The 21,322-nt window shown below is 34.2% G+C and overlaps 1 protein-coding gene across 1 annotated transcript in view; it reads left to right on the forward strand.

Moving 5' to 3' along the window:
* Positions 1–21,322, forward strand: part of Oatp26F (Organic anion transporting polypeptide 26F) — a 128,571-nt gene that overhangs the window by 67,705 nt on the left and 39,544 nt on the right. The window contains exons 4-5 of the mRNA XM_089648914.1: positions 2,995–3,302; positions 7,358–7,541. Coding sequence (XP_089505040.1) covers positions 2,995–3,302; positions 7,358–7,541 — 492 coding nt within the window. The remainder of the gene's footprint in view (positions 1–2,994; positions 3,303–7,357; positions 7,542–21,322) is intronic.

A 21,322-nucleotide genomic window follows, 5' to 3' on the forward strand; every position in this document is an offset into this window, starting at 1 on the left:
TCAACAGCTGTGACGTACTAGATATACGCCAATTATACGTTAAAACAATACTAAACTACATTTTTTACAAAAAAAAATTTCAACATACACAAAATAACACTAACAGACCAGTTAGACAAGCGTACAAAGAAAACATAAAAACTCCGACGGTAAATTCAAGCTTTGGACAAAGACACTACCAATACAATGCTATAAAAGCTTTCAACAGTGTAAAACTTGAAATTAAAATTGAGGAAAATAAAAATAAATTCACACACAAAATTACAAAATGGATTAAAGAACAAAAAAGACAATATTACCAAAATGTCATAGCACAAAATAAAAATAAAACCTACACGTTACACACAAAACCAATATAAACATACAAGATTATTTTCAATGTATAATTTTTTCATTTTAAATATATTATTATGTATTTTTAATTTGAAATGTATTATTTTCTATTTAAATGTATTATGTAGATTATATTTTCATATTATAAAATGAAGGCCTCAGCACGGGCAAGCCACCCAGTGAGGCCTACATTACTGGAAAACTTAATATGTAAAAAATATACCAAATAAAAAAAAATAAAAAAAGAAAACAAGTATTAGGGGTAGGTAAGAATCTGAGAGTCAGTGTGTCCAGGAGTGACGGACTCCTGTCCTGCTGGAGAGATCAAACGGTCTCCCTCAACCAATAGGTGGGCAGACGCATTCGCCGCCAAGACCCAGACAAACCTCACCTCGAATCTGGACACCCATGCTACCTAGTTACCAAATGTAGTGAACCACCTGGGGTGACCTATGACAGAGCTGTTGGTTATCCGATAGATAATTGCCGGGGCGGCGGTACCCATACCTGCCTCCCAAATTGTTTTTATCAATGTGTTTGATCAAAGATATTAGAAGAACGAGGTATGCTATGTTGGCCGCCGGACCGTAGGCGGAGTACTACCTAATTGGGGTACTTTGAATACTATCGGGACGTGTACGCACAGAAATCTGTTCTATGCATTAGTGCGGATACCTTAGCGTAAGCGAAGGTGTGCAGTAGTATTGGTGAACAAAACCGGCGACACTGGGCAAAACAATTTCACACAGTATGAACTGCTCATAGCACATCTCGTTCTTCTAATATCTTTGCGTTTGATTTATAACACCCATTCAAAATTGAACCTTCATTATTCATTGAGATTTTTTCGAAAAAACTTCAAAAATTATAAAAAATGGTTTCATAAAAGCTTTTACTTGCCGTCAAATTTAATGATAGGCTCGTAAAGCCACCACAATTATTGTCAAAAAGTTCTTCCTTTCCGGTCCATCAACCCTCATAACTTTTTCCTTGGAGATTTCGATGAGATATTGATTGGCAATTTCCAACATATTTTATGTTACAACTCCATTCTTATTTTCGAGTGCAGCAAAATTCTAACGATACGATCTTTTTCGTAGCAGATTATAATTTTTCTCCTCTAGCCGGTATATTGGAAAACTGTTGGTGACAGGTAATTATATCACAGAAGTAGTAGCTTTTGTATCGCAAAGGAAAATTCTGAGAGGATTTTACGATTTTTCTTTCATGCGATTATTGTTAAAATTAAAAATGGTATTGGTTAATAGCTAGCCCGAGGGAAATATATCTTGTTGGGTCGTAAGTTGGTACCTCATTACTACATACATTACAAGGGATTAAAGTCCAATAACGTTATCTTTTTTAAGGATATGAAGTTCTGGGAAAGTAAAAGGTATGAGGCATGAGTAAGAATCTAGGGATTATTGTGTCCAGGAGTGACAGACATGAATATATCCCTCCCACTGCGGCGTAAGGCGATGGGTTGGAGAGGTCAAAGGGTCTTCCCAAACCAGCCTTTACTGATCTGGCACACCACGCAGGTGGTGGGCACGCGTATCCTGAACACACCTCACCCGATGAACCCGGGTACCCCTGCTTTATCACCAAACGTAGCGAAACACTTGGGGTGACCTATGGCGGAGGTGTTGGTTAGCCAATAAACGGTTCACGAACATAGAAATTGCTTACTGAGGTTTAAAGCCAATTAATCCACCTAGATTTCACCGTCTATCCCATGTTTTTAGATCCTATAAATTTGGCACATTATGGCAAGCGATTGCTTAAAATTTTTTGCAAACTTGGCATAATATGACAAAAATCGCTCAAGTGGTAATCTCTCACGTAATTCGGCACGATTTTTCTAACTATCAACATATTAGGCTTGATAGTGAGTAAGTTACTATACATGAAGTGCTATAGCAGAAACTCACCGAATCGCCCTGGTTTCAAGAAAAAATGCTTGAAATGGTTTCAGCAGAGTTTAGTGACTCGTAATTTCCAACCACCCTCTTTCCCATATCTTTCCCCTCCTCCCAACATACCCATAGGGAACGCCATAGTTCCACTGGCTCCGTGCATTTAAAAACATATAAATTATAACATTGTTACAGTAATAAACATAATATATGGCAAAAACAAAATAGTGAAATACATTTACAAGGATTCTACGCCAATTAAGAGAGCTAGCTCTTGAGCTTGGTGTAGGAGTTTTTTCATAATTTAACTACATTTTAGTGTACGATGATACTATAAAATAGTGTACAGTAAATATAATCTTAAATACTAGGATGTTGTAACGTTAAAATTTATGATATAGCATGAAATGAAATGATTGGTGATATTATGGTTATTAATTTTTTTAAATATAATTATTTAATCTTTTTTTTAAATGATACCAAATCTGTTATTTTTTTTATTTCTTCGGGAAGACTATTGAAATATTTTATGCCTTTGTAAAAATAATTATTGTGCATTTGTTGTGTTGAAAATAGAGGAATTTGGATTTTATGCTTATGCCTTAATGATGAGTTAAGTTTCATTTTTTATTACATTTTCTTTGAAAATTTGTAACATTGAATCTTTTTTATAAAGGTCTTCAATTTTTTTGTACTTTAAAAATATTGAAAAATGTAAAATTCTAATTTTATTATTTTTCTGCAGGCATGGTGGTGAACGGCTTCGTAAACGTAGTGATCACGACAATCGAGCGACGCTTCGGTCTGCGCTCCTCGCAGACGGGGCTCGTGGCGGGCGGGTACGATATGGCGTCCTTCCTGTGCCTCGTGCCCGTCACGTACCTGGGCGGGCGGCGCGGGGCCAGCAAGCCGCGCTGGCTCGGGTTCGGCGTGGTCATCATGGGGCTGGGCTCCCTGCTGTTCGCGCTGCCGCACTTCGCTGCGCCGATGTACAGCGCTCCCGGCGACATCCACGGAAAGTGCCACCGCGTTACGAACATTACAGGACACAGGGTAAGAACCAAACGAATAATGTTTGAAGTCATATTCAAAGAATTTAAAGTCAGAAAATTAAATACTCTATTCCTGTATCACTCAACCTTACAAGTTTACAAAGAGGATATCCTAAACAAAACCGTACCATTCAAAAACACAGCAAATCTCAAGCAAAAATATATGTTACCAATTCCGATTTGTAAAAAAACTTTAGGGCAACAAAACTACAAATACTTAGGAACAAATTTCTTCAATAGATTGCCAGAAAATATAAGGTCACTTAATGATAAATTCAAAGAATTCAAAACACAATTAAAAAAATTACTGAAAACCTTAACTAAAAAAAAAAATATAAGAATAATAAAAAACTAACCAAATAATACCTCATCCAATACACACAAGCAATTGCTTATTATGGGAGAACATTAAAAATTTAAAAAAAATTATGGTATAAAGTGGTTAAATTTTAATTTTAATCGTCTTTTATACCTACCTTTACATATTATTTAATATTTTTTTGTATTTATACTTACACCTTTTAAGTTATTTTATATTTTTTATTTCTACCATTAAATAAATATTTCTTCAATAAAACAAAAAATAATTTTTTTTTTAGTCTGTTGGAAAAGTATGCGACTTAATTTTTCCCGTGAAAACAACTTTATTTTATACAATTCCGTCAAGTCTTTCTCCTAACTAAAAACACGCAAGAAAAATTAAGAACTGGCAGAGAAAGGATGAAAGTAGACTGGATGCTGTTGAAATGAGATCCCTGAGGCGTATCTGTGGGTAAAACTATGTATGATCGTGTGAGAAATGTGGAGATCCGCAAAGAGTGCAAAGCAATTTCTTTATTACTAGCTCACACCTATGAAAGATAACGGGGTAATCGGAATTCTCGATTCTTGGCACATCAATTCCAAGCGTAATGAGTAAGATTAAGAAAGGGACGCTTAGATAGTTTGGGCATGTAGACCGAATGAGCGAAGAATGGAGTGTAAGGAAAATATATAATGCGAATACGAATGGTAGCAGAAGTCGGGGACGCCCGAGCAAGACATGGCACGATCAAGTGAATCAAATACTGAAGTCGTATCATGTCAAGAGTCAGAATAATATGTCAGAGACGATGTATGAATGTGAATGAAGCAAGAAGTCTGTGCCAAGACCGAATTGTTTAGCGGTCCGTCTACTCTACCTGCCCCTGCGGGGAAACGGCGTGATGGTTAGTTAGTTAGAAAAATTCAGGTTGGATTAATTTTAAGTATAGACACTTTTTATCCTGATGAAGAAACCTATGGTTTGCATAATATAACGATGTATAATAAATAACATGTTGATAATTTTTACTATGGTGGTGTAAACAAAGTTTGTTTTATTTTCATTTAAATAAATTATTACTTTTTTAACACAATTTTTACCTTACTAAATATAAATGATAATATACGCGGTAGAACTTTACTTGGCCTAATTTGACTTCATGTAGGCGCTGGAATTGAAGAATTATTTTTTTATTACTAACGCCTGTGAAAAATCATGGTGTAATCGGAATTCGTGATTCTTTACACATCAGTTCCAATATTTGAAAAAGTATATTTTTTAATTATAGGTAGGTACTTTATCGCTTGTCTGAATTCTTCAGTTACAATTTTGATAATGATACTTACATTCAAATCAAATTTGAGTTCATTCAACCAAGTTGGATGATTTTGAATGGTTATATGGGAGAAGGAATATCCTTGATTCTGAGAGTTTCCTCTATTCTAGAAATGGTAATGGGTATGTGCGATCAGAATGCGATTGTAAATGTTATTTCAATTATTATAAAATAATCCAGTTCTAATTAAAGCGGTCACTTGTCCAAGCACCGCGCGCAGTAATGATTCTAACTCAGTCTGGCTGGCGGATTGTTTTCAGCCTAATTAATTGCAGATTGCAGTCGGCCGGGCTCTAAATGCATTCAATGTGCATTCGATTTCCACGCCGAATCGCTCGCTAAATCAGGATGACAGGACTCGTTCCCTCCTTAATTGAAAAACGTTTTCTGTCGGACTTTATAAAGTTGAGGGTTTATTAAAACTGGAAAATGAGAAAACTTAATAGCATATTGGGGTTGGAAACAATATATTACATTATAATCACCTTTCAATTGAATGATTGGTTATTGAGATTAAATTACACATATTCTTATTTCTTTTAAATATCCATTGCTGTCGGTAGAACCCTTCCTCCCCCAAAATAAAATTTACGTGGTATCAAAATGCAATTTAAAAGAATTATTTATTTACGGGCGTTTTTAACTTCTTCCACCATTCACTACTATTTACCAATGACTGTATACCACAATGTTACTGTCAAAAAATTACATTGCAGCAATATTGCGTTAAGCATTCATCGGGTGCCTCCGACCTCAAACCACTCTTGGCATTAATAAGAAAAAAAATTGTAATTTTCAGCGATATCGGTTGACCACTTTCTAGTTTTGCGTTCGCTAAAATACGGGAGACTGAATTTTTGTATATTAAGATAACTTGTAAGATAAGCTAGCATGAAACTTTTATTAATGAAATAAATTAAAACACTTTGTTTTTACCACGATAATATTTTTTTTTTTTAAATCGACATGTTTCGAGAACGATGTTCTCTTCATCAGGACATAAATTATACTAATTATCAAGTATAGAAAAAGGCGTGGGTAGAAATGAAAGTAAGGGGAGGGGGAAGAGAGGTGGAAAGGGGAGGAGCTTAGAAAATCAAAGACAAAAATTACAATGGAAATATATTTAGGATAGGGTTTTTCACAAAATTAATTTGATTATTAATAATATTTAAATTTCGATTGACATTTTTCCTAATTTCTAATATTTCTAAAAGATCTAAGTGAAAACCACTAACTTTAGTGTGTAAAATTTTTAAACCTGTATTTATATGAAATGAATGGTTAAATTCAATTAGTAGGTTAGCAAATTCCGAATAATTATTGCTATTTAGACATATTTGAAGAAGTGAAACTGATATATTTACTATAACAGATCTAAGAACTATTTCCTCCTAGAATTTTCGTTTCAAAACGATTCGTAATAAATTCTTGTTGAAATGAATCACATAACCAATACACTATCCTCAAAAAAGCATGTCATCCACGAAAGTACTTGAACGGAACGTAATACTTCAATTTGCAATGTGTGACGAAGACTCTCCTTGCTTGCCTCATATATTGATTCTTTGAGTGGAATTTAAATCGAAACGATTTTTCTGAAAGCCCGTTTTACCCTCCCCCTCCCAAACTTTAATACAGCTAAAGCTCTTATGCAGATTGTGTCGTCCTTCATAGTCAGGGCGCTAAAGTTACTAGATTTATCGTTCATTAAAAGTGATGATTTCCCCTTGAATGTAAGAGGGTAGTTTCAAATTTATTGCCCCAATAATTGTTCTCCTCTCATATTCTCTAATGTAAGCAACAGTTGTTGTCGTTTCACTCTTCGTTCTACCGATTCGATTGATATTGTTACCCAACACTTGGAACTAACCACACAATTTGTTAACGTTTCTCTCAGGGTTTGTTTTCAAAGCGAAAGCATTTTATATCATTTGTATTTTACATATCTTCTGTCAACGTGAATGGGGTTCATTTTCACTAAGCTAATGAACTACACGGGTGGTTTGAGTGGTTTAATCATATTGCATCTTACAGAATTCATAATTATTAGTAATTGTTTTTAAGAACATGTGTAATGGTAAAATAAAACCCTAATTGCCTTTGGAACTATCTTGGTGCAGACGGGCCGCACAACGCACGCGAGCCTTTCCTAACTGGCTCTAGAATATAGAGAATAGTCAATAACTTACGTGTAATGATGAATGTCCGCAGTTTATCTATTGTTTTCGTTGATAAACAGAGTTTCCTACTGAATGTATGCTTTTTCATTCTTATTTAGAAAAAAATATAGAAATTTTCAGCTCCTTTTCCAAATTTCCGTCTTGGTGACATACTCCATCTATTGATCTAGCAATGGAGCGAGCGGGAGACTGCTGTTCAGTATCTGAAGTCTAACTGAGTTCACGTCCCACAGTCAGAGTGCTCCCTGGAGGATACCGAGCAGGACGCCGGCAGGATCCTGGGCGGGTCGGTACCCGTGCTCCTGGTGTTCCTGCTCGCCCAGCTGCTGCACGGGGCGGGAGCTTCGCCCATCTTTACTCTAGGGGTCACCTACATCGACGAGAACGTCTCCAAAAAGATGTCTTCGGTCTATCTAGGTGAGTTTATCTTCATAATTTTTATGATTTTTTCTCAATTTTTTATATAACATTTTCAGGTTATCACTACTATTTTCAGCTGGCACACGGATAAAAATGAGTATTGCCAATTTATTAAGAATCTCTTCAAATTATTGGTAAACCGGTTAAAAACGGGATCGCAGGACGTTACATTAAAAAGTTTTAGTAAATTCATAAGTACATTAATATAAAAGCTAAAATTTAATTTTTTTATGAACGTGTTACGACAGCGTAATCATATTGTTACAGAAAATCTATTAATGCATTCGTTAAGGGCCTGCAATCACGTTTTTTTATCGAATTATTTTCGTTTATATACTAAAATCTTGAACAATAACTGAGACAAAAAAATGTAAGACTTCTTCTATCCCCAATATTTGAATGCGTTTGGCAGTATCAACACGTGGCTAACTTAGTGTTTGTCCCACCAGCCAGTGTTGTGTTCACCCCAAGCGAGCGTGACGTACCACCGGAACCTCTAGCACCCACCCGCTGGCCGCCCCTCCCCTCATGGGGGGCGCAACATCCAGCTACGCCGAGCAGATGCTCTGCCCGCCCCCTTGCCTTATACCTCGCGCCATTTACCACTGTACGCCAATCGTGCAGACGAGGATTCAGAACTTAAACATTTTAGGATGCGAATAAATAATTTTTTTCGTTTAAATTATTAAAATTCACTTGAGTGAATCAAATGCAAATCATCTTGATTGATGAGGCCCATTTCCGGCTCGGTGGCTTCGTCAACAAGCAAAATTGTCGCATCTGGGGCTCGGAAAACCCAAGAGTTATTGTTGAAAAGCCTTTCTTTCTTCAACGTGCGACTGTTTGGTGCGGTTTATGGCCCGGCGGAGTCATTGGACCTTACTTTTTAGAAAATGAGGTTGGAGCAACAGTTACGGTGAATGGATTGCGCTATCGAGAGATGATTAATGATTTTTTATGGTCGGAATTAGATGGTATTGATCTGGACAACGTTTGTGCCACACAAGCAACGAAACCATTGATCTTTTACGGGAAAAATATCAAATAACACCTCTTATTGGAAAACCCATAAGACAAATTAAACCATGTGTTGCTCTGAAATTCAAAGATTTATTTTTAATTTCACATTTAGTAAAATACTAATTAAATTAACGTAACGTTACAAACATTACCTGAATTACAAAGAAACGACATTTAAAGTTTATTTGTCGATCTTTTTATATTAAACAAATTAAATATTTCAATCACTCAAATGTCAGCCACATAGCGAGTACACGAAATACAGTGTGTGGCAAGCCTACGCACGACGGAAGTGAAACTTTTAGTATTCTTCTCTCTCTCTTTTCATTTCATTCTCTCTTTTTTTCTGTCTATTGACATATTTATAAGTAAAAACACAAATTGTTGATAAAAAAAAATTAAAAGTTATAAAAATATGGGATTCGAACCCGGGTCCTGCATGACGAGTGTCGAACGCTTTGCCTCTAGACCGCGAGGAGAGATATTTCGCGCGACGCGGCGTTATCCGCCTTGATTAGTAATTTTAATGATTCAAAATAAAAAATAATTAATCAAAATACCGAGCGACTCTACCGGCACGATTTGTAAGCTATATTTCGACCAAAATATCATATAGGTACCGTAAAGTAAATTAAATTTAAATTAACAAATTTATCTAATTTTTTACTACATTATTACAAATCGTTGATAAAAACAATTAAAAGTTATAAAAATATGGGATTCGAACCCGGGTCCTGCATAACGAGTGTCGAACGCTCTGCCTCTAGACCGCGGTTATTACGTATTCGACCAAAATATCATATAGTCAAAATATCTAAAAGTCGCAGCACGAGAGCATTTTATCACTTTAAAAAAAAATATTATTAAAAAAATCACAAAAAGAAAAAAAAATAGTTAAAGCGGGGATCGAACCTCGGTTCTTCGCGACGACAATCGGGCGCTTTGCCTCTAGACCGCGAAGCTGAGTTTGGAGAGCGACCGAAAGTAGGTATATAATATTGGCTAGGCTCCTATAGCGAAATGATCACGGTTTTTGATGACGGTCATGAGTTGGTTTTACTCCGGTCCTCGAAATTGCATAACGCGCGTAAAGAAGTTTCACTTCAATAATGCTGTAACCAAGACAACACATCAACGACATTTGAAAAGCGTATAAAATAAAATAAAAATTCATAATTCAAACACAAAAGAATCGTAGGCATTTCTAGGTAGGTACATATTAGTACTTATTCCTTTACATAAATAAATATATATTATTTGAGTTTCTCATACGAGTTAGGAGACTGATTTGTTCAGTCTCCCGGCCTTGTGATCTAGAGGTCCTTGTGAGGTTTTGGCTTTACACGGAGTTCACAAATTACACGGAGGATCAAATGTAGACAGTGACCTTTCTCTTGTTTAGGAGGTCAAGTGTGCAAAATTTCTTCAATCTCAGGATAGAAATCTTTTTTATACCGATAGATAGTATTCAATATTCCGAGGATATAATCTGATTTAATTCTCAATCATGTTTATAGAGATACGTAATTTTTTCTACGTTAATAGATTTCGATCAGTGAACAAAACCAGTGATCAAAATAAACAAATAAGTGTATCTGAAAATAAAATTAATATCCTCGGTCTGCCCCTGAGCTTATGATAGGGTTCCATATCCTCCCCAGCAATTTAGAAGTCTCCATAATGAATTCAATAAGGGAAATGCAATTTTCGGTAGCGCCACGACATCTCCTAAATCAGGTGGAACAACACACTACTTCCATAGAGTCGCTCTCTGCTATTCTGTTCGGGAATCTCCATATTAATAATCGAATCTTGCTCTAACTAATGATCGATTGCCATTGTTCTAATATAAAGGGGTTTATCGATCATTACGGAGCTTTAAACTTTGTCTATTAAACTTGCCTGAATTCAATCAACTCAATTCAATGGGTTTTCTTAATTTTATTGTCGAGAAGAGTAACTGGTGGAAGATACTCTCAGTATCACCGCGGTGAGAGACCATTATTCGGATTCGAAGTGTTGCTTATATTAGCTTTAGTCGTGTTTTGTGACCAGTTCGGAATAGCTAAATACCTACTACCACATCTACCTTTTCTCACCTCCTTTACCTGAAAAATATCAACAGTTTCACAACATTCCCTAAATTAGAAATGCCACATTACCACTGGCTCCGTGCAGTTGGGACTCTTGCTTTATCACAATAAAACACAAGTGTTTTTTTTACATTTTCTAATACTAATGAGAATTTCATAAATATGTATATAAGTCAGTGGGGGTATGAGGTATGAATAATCATGAAAAACGTCAATTTAGTAATTCAATTCACTATTCTACATTATTTTTTATTAGAAAAGAAAGACAAACATTCAAATATTACGTTTCCCATTTAAAAATTCAATATTTTATGTAACTCTCTCTATTTACAATATTACAAGTGGAAAATGTTACTAGTGCAAAGATTTTTATACTTATAATATTATTAATTCAAAGTTTTTATCGTTGAAATTAACCAACTTACCCTTGTAAAATATTATCCACAATACTTCTATGGATATACTAATAAACGTGTTTTAAATTTAACACAGCTAATTAATAACCATTTTCTATACGTTAAAGATTGTTTATCAGCTGTACCTATACATTTAAAAACAGGTTTATTAATGGAGGATATTATACACTCTCTTGCTAAATAAAATGAACGGAATAGTTTAAAAAAAACTGATAAGATATATATCCAGCTAACCTATTGGGCGCATTTTGTACACGTGTTCTAAAATAATTATAAAAACACCCTAATATTATAGAACTTCCTTCTTCTTCTGGCGCTAGTAAAATTAAATGGTTAATTTTAATGTTAGTTGTATGTTCCTCCATAAGATAGTAAGTAGTTCTAGGCCTTAGTCGTAAGTCACTAGATATAAGTCTTAGATGTAAGTCAGTAGTTCTAGTATTAATTATTTAATAAACTTATTTGTACAGCGCCCTAGAGGTAATTTTTCACGAAAACGGCGCTATTTAAATTAGCCAAATATTAATATTATTATTATTAAAAATGATTTTAGGACTTAGCTGACGGAGGATTGAACCCGATGCTTGAGGGAAAACCCGATATTTTTAACCTATCTACCACTAAACGGTCTAGTCGTATAATGAATGTTTCTAATTCAGTAAAAACTAGAGCATTTTATTTTTTTTAAATGAGATATTTATATATTTTTTTTTGAGTATTTAAGCAAACTTCCCCTAGATAATTTTATGTCCGGGTATATTTTTTATTATTTGTTCCCACAAGTGCAATAATGGTGTACTCGCTAAAAGCTCTGCGGTGTCCTCCCCTCACAGCCCCTTTAGATGGCGCTATAGTGACAGTGGCACATCCCTATTAGGGTCATAAAGGGCGCAAACAATGTTTCTTCCGACCGCGGGCGCAAGTTCGTGCGAACACAGAGATGTGCCCTAGCCGTTAAGGGCCAGCTTTCCGCGTAAAGAATTTAGATTTGGGCAACACCCACAAAATAAACAATATTTAGTGTTAAAAGAATCCGACAGAGGTGTCTGAATTCGTATTAGGAATAATTTTGGGGATTATTTAATATTTTAAATAACGAAATTAAATTACCGACATCTATTGCAATTTTATAAAAACAGAACCATTTTTAGTTAGCACCGAGCAAATTACAACGAAGTCGAAATGAAGATGGTTCTCAAAATATGGGTTTTATTACGGATTAAATTAATTATTTTTTTTTTTAATTTTACAAAAAACATTTACGAAAGTTATTTGTATAGGTATACAAATTACTTTACTTTACTAAAATACTATTATCACTTTTATAAAAGTAATTTATAACTTTTGTAAAATCAATAAATATATTTTTACATCAATAAGGTTTTTCTTATATGGTTATCTTTATAGGGTGTCCGGGGGTAAAGTGCTCAAACTTCAGGAGGTTATTCCAAATGCTAGAAGAAGTAAAAAAGAAATGGAAATTATTCGAATTTCCAAATTTTTTCCTCAAAAATGTATTTTCCGTAGAAGAAATTGTTTTTTTTTCTATACAAAAAATTAAACTTTTTTACTCGAAAACTATCTTAAAACGTTGGAATTCCAAAAAAAGTTCTCTTTCTTTTTTACTTGTACTATCAATTAGAATCACCTCCCGAAGTTTGTGCACTTTACCCCCGACATCTTGTATAATATGCGCAATATAATATTTATACACGTGTAATATCTACTTTTGTACATTTATATAAATTATATACACGTTTACATTTTTATGCGCATCAAATTTATTATATTATAAAGATAGATAGAAGGATCCTTAGTGCTTCCTGAGGACTTACAAATCAGAAGACTTTTTTGTAATTATTTATTTATTCATTTAAACAATTCAATAATTATAAAGAGTAATAAAACATGTAAGCAACATAAAATTACATTCAAAAATGTGAAAGGGGCTCTATTTATTTGGCCGCTAGAGTATGTCCACTGTACCTAGTTAAAGATAAATATTTTTTTCGGAATCCAACGTTTTAAGGTAGTATTCAGGTTGAAAAGCAGTATTTTTTCGTACCAAAAAAAACTTAGATGAAAATATATTTTTATGGAAAAATCTATGTGATTTTAAAAAGTTATCTATTTTTTTTACTTCTTCCATTGTTTAGAATAACCCCCCGAAGTTAGTGCACTAATAATGCTTTCTATAGATCTATCAAAAATACAAATTAAAAATAACATGGTAAGCATAAAAAATCTGTTAATATAGAAAAAGCATAACTTGACGAAAGCACGCGTATATAAGAACACAAATATAATACAGCGTATCGAAACCTTTAATATTCGTGACATCAAATTAGTGCAGGTCTTCAAGGGTAGTTTTATAATTGAAGCAATATTCGAAAATTCTGGAACTGCTTTAAAATGGCCAAAGGCAAAATTGAGGCAACAAAACACAGATCAAACGATAGGGACTGCCCCTACCGTACCATAATGATGTCACGCACAATGGAGAGAGTTGACTATGGCTAACTCAACTGTAACTACAGCATCCGGGACCCAGGCCAGTATAAATGAATACAAATATGAGAAAATTGAAGACTATAAGCCAATAAAAAATAGCCTTCGAATAATGTATCTTAACGCGAGAAGTATCAAAAATAAAATTGACGAGATTGAAGAAACTTTAAAGAGCATCAAACCCACTGTACACGTACTTGCAATATCCGAAACCTGGTTGGAAGATGGTGAGGAGTGCTTCTTCAACATCGACGGCTACCAAAGTACATTTGCGGCTCGCACCAATGAAAGAGGAGGAGGGGTGATTCTCTACACGCACCATTCACTAAATGCTACAAATATCGAAAAACATTGTAGTGAAAATTCTTTCTTAGAAATTAATATCCGTAATAGAAATTTTAAACCGTTAAATATTTATGTTATATACAGAAAGCCTACCTCAAACATTAACGAATTCTTAATGTATCTTGAATCTATTTTAAATAACTGTAGAAATGATACCCTTATCTTTGGTGATTTCAACATTGACATTCTTCAAAAAAATAATACATCTCTTAAATACATCAACACGCTAGACTCATACAACTGTTTCATATGTAAAATATCCTATCCTACACGAGTAACAGATACCTCTACTTCTCTAATAGACCATATTATCATCTCAAACAGACAAAATATTTCCTCAACTACTGCAAATATAGATGCCTACCTAAGTGATCATAACATTTTGATATTAGATTACCAAAACAGCTTGAAACATCACACTAATAATAGAATACATTCTTTTTCAAACAACACCAAAACCGATAAAAACATGTTAAAAACATATGTAGAATCCCACAACTTTCCACACGAAACCACCAGTAATGCCAATGAAAAATATAATAATTTTAATGAATACATCAAAACAGCAATAAAATCATCCCAACGTAAATCTGAGTTACGCATAGGAGACCAACGGAGGGGTAATACTCCATGGTTTCAAGCAAAATTAAATGCACTTATCAAACAGCGCAACAATGCGTTTAAAATCTGGAAAAAAATCAGCAAAGTGATATATTCACAGCACTGAGAAATAAAACAAGAAATCAAGTTACCAACTATAGAAGATATGCTAAAACCAAATACTACACGACTATATTTAAAGAAAACCTGCGTAATCCGCGACAGACATGGAAAATAATAAATGCAATTCTAAAAAATAGCTCGACACCCCAGAAAGATGAAATTGAATGTCTTCTCATTAAGAATGAAGAAATAACATGCCCAACACAGATAGCTTCAACTTTTAACAACTTCTTTATATCAGTTGGGGAAAACTTAGCAGCTACAATTGCATCATATCCAGATGATTCTATCACTATAAACACGGATCAAAAAGCAATCCAGTCCTTATACATGGCCAAAACAAATAAAACAGAAGTTCTCAGTATCATCTCTCAACTAAAGTCTAATGCATCTCCAGGTTTAGATGGAATTACACCAGTGTACCTGAACTTTTGCAAAGATATATTAGCTGACCACCTTGTTTTTCTTATTAATCAATCCCCGGATAGTGGAATCTTCCCAGATCAACTAAAGATAGCAAAAATAATTCCGATTTACAAAGATGATTGCAAAAAAAATCCTTCTAATTACCGTCCTATATCCATCCTCTCTGTAGTCTCTAAAGTTTTTGAAAAGGTTATTAAGCTTAGGCTCACTAAATATCTCCTATCAAACAATTTACTCGCATCCCAACAGTATGGATTCAGAAACCAATCTAACACAAAATGTGCTGCCTTCGATTTTGTATACGCCCTCCAAAAGCATATAGACCAGGGTAAGCATGCTGCAGGCTTATTTATAGATTTAAAAAAGGCTTTCGATACGGTTGACCATGGGATACTACTAAAGAAGCTAGAACACCTAGGCATAGTAGGCACTCCCCTGAAGTTACTGTGTAGCTACCTCTCTAACCGACACTGTCAGACCTTTGTTGGAAAGGGGACAAGCAGCATGGAAACGATAAAATGTGGCGTGCCTCAGGGCTCCGTACTTGGACCATTACTATTTTTAATACATATAAATGATATTGCTAAATGGGGACTTAAGGGTACAATACAACTCTATGCAGATGACACAGTGATTCTTTATCACAATAATGATTTAAACGAACTTGAAAAGGAAATGGAAAGGGATGTAGCTTGCCCGGCAAACTGGCTGCGATTAAACAAACTTAGCCTAAACATAAAAAAAAACACATTACATACTGTTTGCAAATAAAAAAATGTAAGTCTTAATATAAGTCTTGATAATAACCGCCTTGAAAGGGCTGATGTTACAAAATATCTTGGCCTTTTCATTGATTCACAACTCACATGGAATCACCAATTTAAACATGTTCTATCCAAAATTACTCCTACAACTGGTGTTTTATATAGACTTCGCGGGTTACTTCCTCCCTCTCTATTAAAATCGATTTACCATGCTATGATTCACTCACATCTAATATATCTCGCCGGAATCTGGGGATTTGCTACAAACAAAATGATTTCAGAAGTCCAAGTCGTCCAAAATAGAGCCCTGCGAAATATTTTCTTTTTACCTTGGGACACACATGTCAAACACATCTACAGAAACACCCAAATACTTCCTTTTAATACCATTCCCACTTTTGAAATAACGAAAACTATATTACAAGTAATTCAACACTCGGCACATTCCAACACTACACTCTATTACAATTACGACGTACACCAACACAACACAAGAAATCACAACAAACTACATATACCAAAAATCAAATCAACAAAATATGGACTAAGATCCCTAGAATACATAGCTCACACAAAATATAATCAACTACCCAACGAGATCAAATGTGCAAGTCAATGTAAAAAGACCCAAACTAACATGCTCAAACTTCATCTTATTAATGACTATCTGAAATAATAATGTTGTGTATGTCCCATCATATGTCCATTTAATACATACAGCTATATGTTTCATGTAATGCGTATCATTCCCGCAATGAGTTTATTAACTCCTGGGAGTTCAATGCTTTATATAATATACTATATTCTGTATTGTATACTTTTAATAAAAAAAATAAAAATAAAATAACCGCTTTAATTAATTTGTTTAAAAAATTTAATTTATTTTAGTTAAATTTTTATATACCTCTAGATGTAGATGGGTAAAACACATGGTTAATTATTAAATTACTAGAAGTACTCTGCCAAGCGTTGCTGTGGCTCAGTCTGTCCGTGCAGATAGATACACAATAGCGCATTCTGTGACATCTATATAATATAAAAACACACGCGTATTTGAAGCAAAGTTATGTCAAAATTTCATAGCAATCGGTCAAGAACTTTCGGAGATTTAAGATTTTGAACACACGAACATTTACATTTTTATTTAAAATAATAATCACGATAACATTGCATTTATATAGCACAGTTTAGTATCATTTCACTTCAAGTGCGCATAATATTGATAATTATAAAATTTGTGTTTTTTTATCCTAATTACAATTAGGACAAAGAAAACAAATAGAGAAAATTATTTTTACTGTTATGACTCGTGTACAAAGCAGGAACTGACGTCATGTTAAGATCGCCCTATTTATAAGTAATAAGATATTACGTTTATTAACCTAAATTCAAATGAGAACCTTTAATCAAACAAACATATACGCACGTATGATAATATTCAATTAATAATTAAAAAGACCTACGTAAGGCGATTAGCATTAAATTCTTTTCATACCGATAACATGGTACTTTAGAAATTAAGTATCTGCTTTCATTGACTCATGATAATATGTAAAATCATAGTTTCAATGAAGATTTGTATGGTTTATTTTAAATGTTAAATGAATGTTCAGAACAAACGAGTCGTTTCTCAATGCTACGTGGTTTTAATTGAAACCGCACACTCCATTCTGTCTAATTATTCGGAAGCGTATTTAGTATTTGCTACGTTGCGCGTTGCAAATACTAAATCCGTCAGGGTCGGTTTAAACATTTAGCACATATAACTGCAACTGCTGTCATTGCTGTTTTATTTAAGTAAATATTAAGAATTAATAATAGGAGCTGTGCGATAACGCTGGAATTGCGTCACCGTAATTTGGGGCAGAAAAAGGCATCATCTTTTCTCTGTTCCTGGAGACTTGTAATTTGAAATACACAAAGTAATCGCCAGATTTCTGTACTTACCAGGTTGGTGATTATATGGTTTGATGTCCAGCGGGGCCCGCACTTGGGAAGAACGTTCGATTAACCACAAGACACCTTTATCACATGAGCTAACACACACAATCGACGAGCATGTGCTACGAATAATGATAGTAAAACGGAGGTTTTCTCTCCGGTTTTTTGTCAATGACGGTTGGATTGTTGCTTTCCGCACTTTTCACGGTGCGTGCCTGTTTCAAGTACAAAATCCTGCCAATTCCTTCTCTACGGTTGGTGGGAGCAGAACAAAGCTGATAATGCCAGAAAAATGACAAGCGTCATAATGAAAGAGGAGCTAATTTATAGAAATAATTATCGATATAGGGAGGCAAAACACCTGTCACGAAATTACAACGAATATAACGTTAGAAAATTACTTTCAGAGATTAAGATGTATCTAGGTAAATTCTTTTGAATGTGTTTGATCTCATTCGCCTGGGACAACAAAGTGCCATCTGCTAATTGCGTGAAACTGAGAAAATAAATGAAAACTTACATTTATGAAAAAGTGAATCTGCAGAACGTATTGTTATTTAATTATCTTTTAATTTAAGAGCATTCTACACAAATAACATGGAATGACGCAATTTTTTTTTAAATAATCAGACAAAACCCCGTTGTTTTTTTTCAAAGCAACAAGGTTTCATCTGTTTTTGGCCAATTAGTTAATTCAATTATTAAAAGTTCTGCATACTCACTTAAAAAAAAAAAAAAAAGAGTGTTAATTTAATTCGGTATTCAAATTTTAAACATCAACAACTTATTTTCATACCAATGCCATATAGAACCTTGTTGTTCCAAAAGAACGAATACTTGGCAAGCAATATTGTATAGCGCAATTTATGTGAAATGCCACCTCAAGAGCGCAATGTAATACAAATGCAAAACTGAGAGAAATTAAAACTACCTTTGGGCCCATTGATGTTTGGGCCTTAATAAACGTGTTTTCAAGTTTACACTGTTGAGTAAAATATAAAACGTCCTCTCCTGATCCCGAGAATAATGAAACCTAAACATTATTTGGCTTTTAATCGATTTTGCTATTAAATTAGTGATGAATAAAATGCTCTGAACGAAGTACGACTTTATAATGTAATACCCATCTCCAGAATGGTTGTTGCTTTTTACAAGCACGATTTATAGTGGAACCTTATGAAGCATTATAAGATTCGTTTAATATGAATAATAATACGTTTAATTCTGTGTCAACAATAATATTCAAATCGCCCATTGGAATATGCAGGCCAAAGCTCTGTGTACTTGGCAAACAAAAAGCGAACGATTACATTGAGATATTTGCTTACAGCTTTTAGCATTCGCATTACGATTAAAATTCGCTCTGTCTATTAGTAGCAGAAAGTAAAATCTGGTTTGGTGTTTAAAAGCTACGAAATCTATGCGATTTTTGTAATCAAGTACAACGATTAAGGGAGTATGTAAGTTCGCGCACTCGATGCAACATTTTGATAGATTGTTAGTGTTGTAAAAAGATAACCCGATTTTAATGTGTTGTATTCATGTCCACTGTCCGTGTGCTTAAGTTCTCATTTGAAAATATTGACGACATTGACAAAAAAAAATTTTAAACACTGAAATTCTATCTTGAACAAATAGACAAATTTATTGACCTGTCATTCATTGACTTGATGGCTGGGATTCAAAAGGTCCTTTGTAAATTCACGAAATAATTTGCTATCCAAACGGAATAGATTATTTTTTCGAGGGATTTTTTGCTTTTTTATCAGTGAAATATAACACATATTTCGTTAAAACAATGAATTATCTAGCCACTGTGTAATGTGAAGGCACCCATTTTAATAAATTAAAATATGCTTTTATTTTATCTAGGTATTTTATATATGTATTGTCAAGCCTTATCTGACTAAAAAAATAATTTTCTGATACCATACCTAAAACAAATAACAAACAAAAAACCTGAAATTCAAGTGCATTCACCCCTTGAAAATGATCGACCAGAAACTAATTACAGTCCTCAACCCGCCTTGAAACAATCCAGGCTGCCATAGAGCCGAAGGTATAACATAAAAGCAATAGTTTTCCATGGGACCGTCACGTGGTACCCGCCACGTGTCGCGAGCAAACATTGTAGCCCTTGCGGAAAACCAGCTTCAGATTGCCACCACACGTGCGCGATATTTGTCATGGACAACTTGAAAGTTGAAGGATGATTCCTTCCCCGTCTTCAAAGAAACCATCAAATCTGATGACATAATAAAGGCTTATAACTTCATCCCCTGTTCTGATGTAATGGATTCACTGTGTGCTTTGGAAGGTTTATTGTTCCACATGTATTTCAGGTCCCCTCATAAATAATGGGAATGCTCTCGAGATAGAAAGTACGCAAACAACTTTTTTGAATCATACTTGTGCTTTAATAAAATAGATCTCAATATCATAATTGAGTTTTATTAGTATGTTGATAAAAATGGTTGTATGTAGACTAAGAAGTTGTATTTTTTTCGATATAATATTTACATATATAGCTTGATGAAACACAAAAACAGAATACACCCTTAAAATAATATGAAAAGTTGCGACACTTTATTCGAATTTGAATATTTTTGGTTGTTTTAACCTCTTTTCTCTATCTTAAAAGCTGGGATTACTGGCCTCAATTCCGCGTTACAGGTAAGGGTTAATTTAACACAAACCAAAACCATTTGGCACTGAAAAACTTTTTGGCAGAATAATTAAATAAAGCAACGAACCGTATAATTAGATAGCAGGAGTGATAGAACGGAGAAGATAAGGTGTGTTGTTTTATCACTTTGTAGCGGGATTAAGTCATTAGGGGATGACACTGAGAGGGATATTTACTGCTTGCTGTTTACCGTCTCCAAGCGCTGCCTGTTCTGCTTCAGTTATAAATAACGTTTCCAACCCGCTGCGTCGGCGTGTGACGCCTTCACTGGGATATGGGTAGAAATATCGCAAGGAAGTATTTAAATTAGATTGTCTGCGTCTATGGGATTTGCAAAATCATGTTTGAATGTGATTTTGATTATTTTTAAACTAAGTAACCATCACATAGTTTCACTGCAAGGCCACCTAAAGAGGATGGAACGTTATACACTTTTTACCAGATAGACACTCTTTGTTTGGTTTCAATACTCATCTATTGTAAAAAAACATGAACATAGATTCAGTAAAAATATATATGCACAACGCAGTTATTGTACCGCACGCTAATTACTTTAACAGCATCCTATTCTTCAACGATGGAAATGTTTCGCAAAATAGCAATTATAATGAAGGAGTTATATGAGAATTATATATACTAAAGGAAAATAGATATACGAAAGTCAAGGAAATGTTAAAGGAGTTATATGAGAATTATAATAAAGCAAAATAGATATAGGTACGAATGTCAAGGAAATGTTAAAGGAGTTATATGAGAATTATACTAAAGCAAATAGATATACGAAAATCAAGGAAATGTTGAAGGAGTTATATGAGAATTTATACAAAATTATATATACTAAAGGAAAAAAGATACA

Source organism: Hesperophylax consimilis, chromosome 3 (genome assembly GCF_061612785.1).
Source record: "Hesperophylax consimilis isolate HC1 chromosome 3, BYU_Hcon_1.0, whole genome shotgun sequence".
NCBI classification, from domain to species: domain Eukaryota; kingdom Metazoa; phylum Arthropoda; class Insecta; order Trichoptera; family Limnephilidae; genus Hesperophylax; species Hesperophylax consimilis.